Below are 9227 nucleotides of genomic sequence, written 5' to 3' on the forward strand. Positions count from 1 at the left end.
TTAGAAAAATACCCCTCAATTATAACACCATCTCATACCAAAACCCAAGCAGATGACGTGCTTCTTCTTCCTTTGATGTATAAATAAATGAACTTGTTCTCCATCCGACATTGAAAATCCACCCCAGAAGCGCTTTTTTTCCGTGCTTTGTAAGGGAGCGGAACCACCGCGAAGAGTCAATAACTGGAAGGAAACCAAGAGAACCTATTCTATTCCTATTACAATAGTTGATCTGTCAGTGTCTATTGATCCTGGTGGATTATTGATCCACGATTACTAACAGAAATCGTTGATCAGATAAGAAGCACCTTACTTATACCATCATTTGTCCCCTGCCTCGAGATCTACTCCGTACAAGATTGACCATTCCATTGGAATAATTCATCGACATGACGGACCAATTCTCCTTCTCGTATCCTTCGCCACTGGAAGGCTACGAAAACCTCGAGCCCCTCACCGAGTAAGCCTTGGAAATGGTACTATCTAGTTAGCTATCAACTAATGATGAAGTGAAAAAACCGAGGACGGAAAGTCGCTCAAGAACCCCCAGCACGGAATCCTCAGCAAAGCGTACAGCGAGTTCCCGGACCCTGTCGCCAGAGACCGTCGCGGCGGGTTCGACATCCACATCTACCATTTCCAAAACAACCCAGACCAAGTGGTATATGCCAAAGCTCTACATGAGAGAATCCGGAGAGAGTGTAACAGATGCCTGAAACCTGAAATCTCAATAGCAAGACAACAGTGACTAATCACCAGCGTAACTATTCGATGTACAGTCCCCGAGCTCCGAATCTACGCCTTTTTCGACAGACCTATCGGCCCTCACCCGGTCGCCATGTTTGAAGTCAACCTGTTCACTCCCGCGCAGTTTGGCGCCTTTGTGCCCTGGCTGGTGATCAACCGAGGCCCGCTGAGCGCTCTGCTTCATCCGAACACGGTGCTGGAGGAGGAGGAGCGGAACCATACGCAGCGCGCAACATGGCTGGGGGAGAAGATCCCACTGGATCTCCGGATGTTCAAGTCGCTGAATGAACGGCTTCGAAGGGAGAGGGAAGAAAGAGAACAAGCAGAGAAACAAGGGCATCTTTAACGAAACTGATACCTCATTATTCTAATACGTTGAATTTATGCTCTTTCACGACTAAAAGGCAACTTACTGGATTACTGGTGCCTAAACCTGGATCCGATCAGGCCATGGCGCTATAAATGGGACGTTCTTCCTTTATTTTAAATCATCCTTATCATACTTTAGATTCATCGATATGTCGACATTAGACAACCCGGCGCAATCTTCCGGCATCTGGGGGCCAGTGACGGCAGTCATCAAGTGAGATGTTTCAATTCTTAAAAAGAAAAGGTTACAAAAAAAAATGACCATTTGGATAGCTTCTGCGAGGATGATTACCAGGTGACCTCGTACATCGCAGAATTCATCAATACCCTCACCAATATCGGATATGGTATGCTTCTATTGGATATAAATAATAATTAGTGGTTTTTTCTTTGGTATTGTTATATTGACAAGACCCGACAGTTTACTATGGACTTTGCGGTCTTACAGTCAACTGGCGACGGAAGCCCTTTGCAGACTTCAACTGCCAGTATCTGGCGTTGATCTTTGTCGGGATCGGCTCTGGCGCATACCATATGTCGATGAAGCGGTCTATGGAAGCCGGTGAGTGGGCGATGGGTTGAGAAGAAGAAGAGAATCATATGTTGATTGACGTGCTCAAGTCGACCAGATGTCCATGCTAATCGGCGCGGCGATTGTTCTCCATCGCGTCGTTACCTTTGACCGTTCACGCGGGCGAGTCCCGCTGGGAATCGGCCTGACTGTGGTCCTGGCGGTTGTCTTTTGGATCCAGCAAACCCTGGCAATGCCAATTATCCATTTCGCCACATTTGCAGGCCTGTTGCTCGTTATCTTTCTCCGGGTGCTGGGTCTCATTCGTAGTACCGTCAAGGATGAAGATGCCAGGAAGCAACTGCGAAGCCTGGCTCTCTGGGGATACAGTGCGTTAGAAGTGACAACGATGGAAAGATGAGACATAAAACATGATTCTAATTCCCAGTTTAGTCACATTCTCTCTCGGATTCATCTTCTGGATGATCGACGTGCACTGTTGCTCGAAGCTGAAGACTGTCCGGTCCCAGGTCGGTCTTCCCTGGGCGTGGGTTTTTGAATTCCATGGATGGTAAGACGACACGACCCCGAAGTCAAACTCGGAAACTTGCAAAGCTGATCTTCAGGTGGCATTTGTTTACCGGAGCGGGGGTCTATCTGTACATGGTGCTGGTCGAATATCTCCATCTCAACAGTATGCAAGACGGCTATGTGTTTGAAACCGCCTGGCCTGCTATCCTGAGGACTCCTGTCGTTCAGAGAGATAAGAGAAGGGAATAAATGATAGTCAGATTTTTGATAATATTCTTCGCAGACATAGTAGTTTGGCGGCGAGAGTAGGAACAGATCCATTCACTTCTACAAGCTTATCGATCGAACTCTCAGTTTAAAGAATTACCCGTGCTCAGACCTGTTCTGTCGTACAATGTATTCCGTACATTCCCCGCAGACAAGATCATCTATTCTGCACGCTGCACAGACTCGGAGACGGGCACCGACATATGATCGATCCCAGCACCTCGCCCATACCATGTCAATGGTAAGTAAGAGCTCGTCATCTTTGAATCTGTTCAACTAGACTCACTCAATAATCTCAAACACTTCCGACGAGGACAAGCTGTGCAATATGACGATGCTGTTTACCTAGATATACTTGGAATGGAATTATGACCATGTAGAGATGCATAAACCAACTAGTTACCTAGTAACTTAGTAACTACCAGGTAGTAACTACCTTACTTCCTACTACATATAAGTACCTAGGCACTGCCTCAGGTGTCAACCCCAAATGGGTTAGAGCTGATATGCAATGAACGGGCTGAGGTGGGCCGATTCTGACGTTTCAGATTTGAATAGTGTCATTTCCCTGTATGCATGAAAGCAGTCAATACATTTATTAGTCTGATCAGTAAAGAATAAACATTTCAATAGAATAATGTATCTAAATATCTTTCATTTACTAACTGTATTTCAGTACTAACTAGGTACTAGGTATCTGATGTACCTAGTACCTACCTGTAGGTAATGTCTTATGTTGGCCTAGCAGGCCTGGAAAAGGGAAGAGATGGCTGATGGTTGCTATTGCTGCTACGGCTCGGACGCAAAGCAGGTGGTTGTGCGGTGTGGCCGCGCCAAATAAGGCGATGCTAAGCCTAATTAGGCATACACCTTTAACACACCCCCTTGTCGCCAAGCACCTATCTAGACTAGCTAACCTCTTATTTAACATTAATTAAAGCATATAATAGCAGAAAAAAAAGGGGGAATTATTTACTTATTAATTATTAATTATTCCTTATCTAATTTATTCCTAGTATAGGTTGGCATCACTACTTTCTGAAGATTAACTAGTTCTTTAAATATAATATACTTTACTTAATCTAGAGGCTTTATTAGGCTATCAGCAAGGTTTATATGACCACTTATTTATTTAATCTTAATTAGTCCTTTATTAATTATATTATAAATAAAAAAGTAATAATTATTAATCTATTTAGTTATGTGATATTCAAAAGCTAACAGTCTCTTAGAAATCTCTGTTTTATCGCTACCATGGGTCAGAGGGAAGGTATCTATATACCTCCCCTTAGCTTATTAAAAGCTAAGTAACCTAATAATAATAAAACTCTATAAAATTAATTAATCTCTAGTATAGAGCAAAAACTCTATATAACTACTTTATTAGGGTTAGAAGATTTTATATTATTAATAAGTAAGCACCTTAGTATTCTGCCAAGGTGATCCTATTTATAGCCATATAGGAGTTTATAATATTACTTACTTATAATATTATATCCTCTCTTACCTAACTAGAACTTTATCTATAAAGTCCTAATCCTCCCTCTAAGATCTTATTAAAATAAATCAGCTATTAATAGGCAATTTACTAGTCTTATTTAATAAGGACTTAAAATTAGTAAATAAAGACTTATTCTTTAATTATTTTATTAATTGCCTACTAACTAATAAAGGGTCACCTAGTCTTAGGTGAGGGCATAGGGTATATCTATAATTACTATTACTAAATAACCTAATAATCTCTTTATTTATAATAAAGAGTATATTTTCTTACCTACTTAGTGGCGATTCTTCCTTTACTCCCCCTTTTACTATTATTACTTCTTATAACTATCCTCTACTAATAGCTTCTAATAGTGAATTTAGGGACTCTAAATCCCTTATCTAGTACTCTTATTATAGGTCTAATTATTTTTATTATTTATTAAAGGCTAAGTATCTAGTGCCTCTTAGGACTCCTTTACCGCCTACTAAGGAGTCTCCCCCTTAGCCTTTATTAGGCTTTTATTATTTAAAGTAGATTATAAATTATAGTGGTCTAGTGCTTATTACTCACTATAAGTTTATTAATCTAAAGAGTAAAATATAACTAATAGTAATAAAAACTAAACTTCTCTTAAAGGTGTATATAACCTCCTTTAATAATTATAAGCTTATTTATTTATTCCTTACTATTTATATATATTAGGACTTCTTCTAAGGTAGTTAGATATTAGTCTTAAGCTATATATTAAAGCTCTCTACTACTATTATTTTTAAGTAAGGACCTATAGCGGCTAATCTTTACTTAAAATATATTTATAATAATAGTCTCTAGACTACCTATATTATGCCTCCTATTAAGGAGCTTAATAAAGATAAGTATTAGGTTTATTATATTAAGGTATATATAAACTATCTCTTTTATAATAAGAGTACTAATTATAACTTATATTTATTTCTCCTAGGTCTTTTTATCGCCAGTCACTAATATATTATAAATATTAACTATAATAGTAATAAAGAATAAGAGAAGAAGGATAAGTATAAGAAGTAGTAGAAGAAAAAGAAGGTTAAGAAGAAGAGAACTTTATTATTTACTACTTTTATTACTTTTATTACTTCTACTACTTTTACTACTAATCTAATATTAACTACTATACTTTCTACTATTCTTTTAGTCTTATTAAACCTATTATTTACTGCTAGTGCTGGCGCCGCTTTAGTTAGCTTATAATTAAGTACTCTTATTATCCTAACTATAAAGGGGGCTTAATTAATTCCTTATTAAACTATCCTAGGTTTTACTCCTCTAAAGGTATTACTCTAGTGTTTAACTATTTCTCATAAGGAGATAACGCATTATTTTAAGGAGTTTCTAATTCTTTACTCTAACTTTATAGATTAAAAAGTTAAGGAGACTATAAATACTTATTAAAAGAGTCTAATTAATAGTTTTCTTTAATTTATTAATTATAATAATACCCCCCCTATTATTCTATTTCCTTTATTAAATGCTAATATTAATAATTTGCTGAAGATTTATTAGGCTATTATAAATATATATTAATAAGTAACTATCCTTAAGGCTTATAAGGATATATTAGTTACTGCCGCCACTATAGAGAAAGAGAAGGAGAAGAATCTATAGAAGAAGTATTTTTTATATATAAAAAAGTATTATTATAAGGAGTAATTAGTGTCTATATCCTAAAATATTATTATTAGCTCTTTATAGCTAGTCTCTTTTCTTTAGTAAACTTTATAATAAATTTCTTCTTAATATCTTTTAGTACTCTTTAAGGGGTAATCTCTTTATCCCTTATTTATATAATTAGATATAGGCCTTTTCTATTATTCCTACCTTCTCACCTTATCTTATAATTAATTAGACAACTACTATGAATAGTCTATTAAAGTTAACACTATTTTAGGTGTTAGTATCCTATAGTCTAGGGTTAGTCTTTTAGTTATCTTTATTACTATAGTCATCTTTAGATATATTATTATTAGATGTTATTTTCTTAGATGCCTCCTATTTAGAGGTGCTCTTTAAGAAGATTAATATTATCCTCTATTAGTCCCTTTATTATTAGGTTACTATCTTTATTAGGGGGTTTTATTTCTTTTATTATACCTTTTATTAAGCCTTTTTAATTATATGCTCTATAATAGTATTATTATTAATATCTTTACTAACCTCTCCCCCCCTTATTTTTAAATATTTCCTTAAATACTCTATTATTTATTGTCTCTCTACCACTACTTACTCTTTCTTTATAATTATTAATAACTCTTTATAGGAGGGCGGCAGTAGTTTTTATTCCTCTAGGATTTTCCTTATTTTAATTAGATACTAAAGTATAATATCTTACTAATATAGTATTTATTATATTATTATTAATATCTATAGCTAGCTTAGTTTATCCACCTTAGTAGTAATTAATTACTAATTATTAATTAGGTTTTATAGTACTTATCTGCCAGGTTCTTTAAGGGTATATATACTTAGAGAGTATATTTTTAGTACCTTATATAGACTAAACCACTTACTCTCTAGCTTCTTTAGTGATTTATTCCTAATTAACACCTAGTCACCTTTTTTAAAGCCTATTTTCATTACTAGACTATTATATACTATCTTTATCTTTATTATATAGTTTAATAGCAGCTTATTTATTAATAATTAGATATAATTAACCTACTAAAGCTATTTCTCTATCTCTATAAGATTGCCGTTCGCCGGTCCCTCATTATTATTACTTAAGATATAAAGATTAACACTATATAGGAGGTAGAAGGGGCTTTTTTCTATTATTATATAGATCTATATATATACAGCAAAGAGGGCCTATAGGAGGTATTTATTCTAGATCTTTATTAATTTCCCTATAATATACTTTATAAGTATTTAACCTAGGAGGCTATTAAGGTTCTTAACCTTACTATTTATCTATAGGTAATATAATATTATTATTTAGTATCTTATTTATAGGATCTTTAGATAGTATTAGACTACCACTATAAGTAAGTTAAGTCTATTATCTAATAAGAGCTTATAAGGGGCGCTATAATTTATAAAGACTTTATTATATAGGAATTTAGTAATTACCTCTACTATACCTTTTAAGACTATATAGGCCACTAGCTAACTTATTATATACTTAATTATTATAATAATCTATTAATTACTATTAGGAGTTAGTGATAAGGGCCTAATTAGGTTAATAACGCACCTCTTAAATAGTAGGGCTATTATTAATAGGTTAAGGTGTCTATATTAGAGGTCCTCCTATAAGCCTTATAATACCTAATATATAGGGTAGTCTTAGACGCGTTATTTAATCTTAGCCTATATTATTAACTACTATCCTTAAGGCTAAATAACGCCCATAAGTCCCAGGTGTCTAAGATGTCTAAATTTATTATATATTTACTTAATAAAGTCTATATAAAAAGGAACTAAAAGATATAGCACTTTATAGTTATTATAAATATACTTTAGCTTATTATTATTCTCTCTCACTAGGCAAAAGTTAGGAGTCATCTTTTTAATTATATATTAAAGACCCTAATATATAAGTACTTTATCTATTATTAGATATCTTACTATACCTTTTAGCCACTCCTCCTCTAAGTAGCCTTAAAGTGCTAATAAGGAGGTTATAAATATTTATTACTACTCTTATTAAACTATATCTTTTATCTTATCCTTAGGCTTATCTTTAATAAAGTCAGGTCAGCAACTAATGGCATTAGGGATAATTACTTTAGTCCCTTTTTAATAGTAAATCTTTAGATTATATCTATTAAACTTATTAATCTATTATATAAGTCTTTTAGAGTATATCTTTATTATTAATAAATACTATAAACTCTTATAATCTATAATAATAGTTATAATAGTACTATTTTTAATATAATAGTCTTAAGTTTATAGCACCTTCTTTATTGCTAGTAGCTCTTTCTTCTATATTAAGTAGTTTTACTTTATAAGAAATAGCTTTTATTTATTAAATATAATAGAGTAGTTAGCGCTATCTTCTGCCATCTATAAAAGAATTATACTAATAGCCTACTTAAAGGTATTTATTTTAATATAGAACTCCTTCTTATAATCTAGTAGATAAAGTACTAGGGTGGTTATTAAGGCTTCCTTTACTACTTAAAAGGCAGCCTTACATAATATAGTCTATATAATAAGTTAAAATTTCTTTATATATAATTTAATGTCTAATTCCTTTAGTAGATTATATAGGGGCGCAGTGATATATATAAACCCCTATATAAATTATTAATAGTAAGTAGTTAATCCTAGAAATTAGTAAACCTTATAAATATTCTAGGGCCTTAGCCAGTTTAATACCACTTTAACCTTTTTAGGTATAGATGATATTTAGCCCCTTTTAATAATATATTTATAGAACTCTAATTTCTTTATAGTAAATTTATATTTTAATGCTTTAGTATATAGTTAATATTCTTTTAGGGTGGTGAGGACTAGATTAAAATATTAGCAGTGCTTATTAATATTCTTAAAGAAAATAAGGATATTATTAAGGTATACTACTATAAAGTAGCTAATATACTTCCTTAAGATATAATTTATTATCATCTAGAATATTACTAGTATATTATAGAGACTAAATAATATAACTAAGAATTTAAATTTATTAAATACTATATTAAATACTATTTTTTTAACTAAGTTGTCTCCCATCTATACCTATTAATATCCTAATAGGAGATTAATCTTTAATATTATCTAGCTCCTACTTACTATATCTAGCAACTCCTAGATTTAGGGCAATAGATAGCTATTCTTAACTATTAAATTATTTAGTACTTAATAGTTAATATATATTTACTACTCTCTTATTACTTTTTAGATAAATACCACTAGAAAGCCCTAAAGACTGGTGGAGGGTTAAATAAGCCCCTTCTACTTTAGGTCCTTTAATTATTAAATCAGCTCCTTAAGCTTTTCTTATAAGAGAGAGAAAGGGCTAATATTAATAGATATAATATTACTTATATTAATATTATATATAATATCTTATTTAGGTAGGAGGGCTACTATAAGTTCTTAATAAAAGATATTATACTTCTAAAGGACTATCTCTACCTTAAGATTTATATATAGCTTACGCCCATCTAGGAGCTTAATAGTTTATTAAAGAAAATAGAGAACACCTTTTAATTTCACCTTATACAGCACATATAGCATATATTATATTAAAATTATATTAATATAAGGTATAATTATAACTTATTATTTAATATCTTTTAAGAGCATAGAGAACTGTTCATCTTAGTGGTCCTA

The 9227-nt window shown here is 32.8% G+C and overlaps 3 protein-coding genes across 3 annotated transcripts; 2 read left to right on the forward strand and 1 right to left on the reverse strand.

The window, feature by feature from the left end:
• Window position 1: 1 nt before the first annotated feature.
• ASPZODRAFT_957151 (hypothetical protein) lies at window positions 2-1280 on the forward strand. The gene is made up of 4 exons (XM_022730511.1): window positions 2-234; window positions 298-460; window positions 511-701; window positions 780-1280. The coding sequence occupies exons 2-4, from the start codon at window positions 390-392 to the stop codon at window positions 1091-1093; spliced, it is 576 nt and encodes a 191-aa protein (XP_022577997.1). The 5' UTR covers window positions 2-234; window positions 298-389; the 3' UTR covers window positions 1094-1280.
• Window positions 1266-2699, forward strand: ASPZODRAFT_28499 (hypothetical protein; the record flags this gene model as incomplete). The annotated part of the gene is made up of 6 exons (XM_022728136.1): window positions 1266-1330; window positions 1390-1463; window positions 1538-1678; window positions 1738-2016; window positions 2081-2198; window positions 2254-2699. 6 exons carry the CDS (start codon window positions 1266-1268, stop codon window positions 2405-2407), a joined length of 831 nt encoding a protein of 276 aa, XP_022577998.1. The 3' UTR covers window positions 2408-2699.
• Window positions 2700-8417: 5718 nt separating this feature from the next.
• On the reverse strand, window positions 8418-8624 carry ASPZODRAFT_74213 (hypothetical protein; the record flags this gene model as incomplete). Its single annotated transcript, XM_022729953.1, has 2 exons — window positions 8418-8492; window positions 8532-8624. 2 exons carry the CDS (start codon window positions 8622-8624, stop codon window positions 8418-8420), a joined length of 168 nt encoding a protein of 55 aa, XP_022577999.1.
• Window positions 8625-9227: the final 603 nt, after the last annotated feature.

Source organism: Penicilliopsis zonata (assembly GCF_001890105.1).
Source record: "Penicilliopsis zonata CBS 506.65 unplaced genomic scaffold ASPZOscaffold_19, whole genome shotgun sequence".
NCBI classification, from domain to species: Eukaryota; Fungi; Ascomycota; class Eurotiomycetes; order Eurotiales; family Aspergillaceae; genus Penicilliopsis; species Penicilliopsis zonata.

Excerpts from the sequence above, each read along its gene's own strand:
- ASPZODRAFT_957151 (XM_022730511.1), top strand. The coding sequence starts at position 390 with ATGACGGACCAATTCTCCTTCTCGTATCCTTCGCCACTGGAAGGCTAC. Across the intron at positions 461-510 it reads AACCTCGAGCCCCTCACCGA|TGAAAAAACCGAGGACGGAA; the intron begins GTAAGCCTTGGA and ends CTAATGATGAAG. Across the intron at positions 702-779 it reads TGAGAGAATCCGGAGAGAGT|TCCCCGAGCTCCGAATCTAC; the intron begins GTAACAGATGCC and ends TTCGATGTACAG.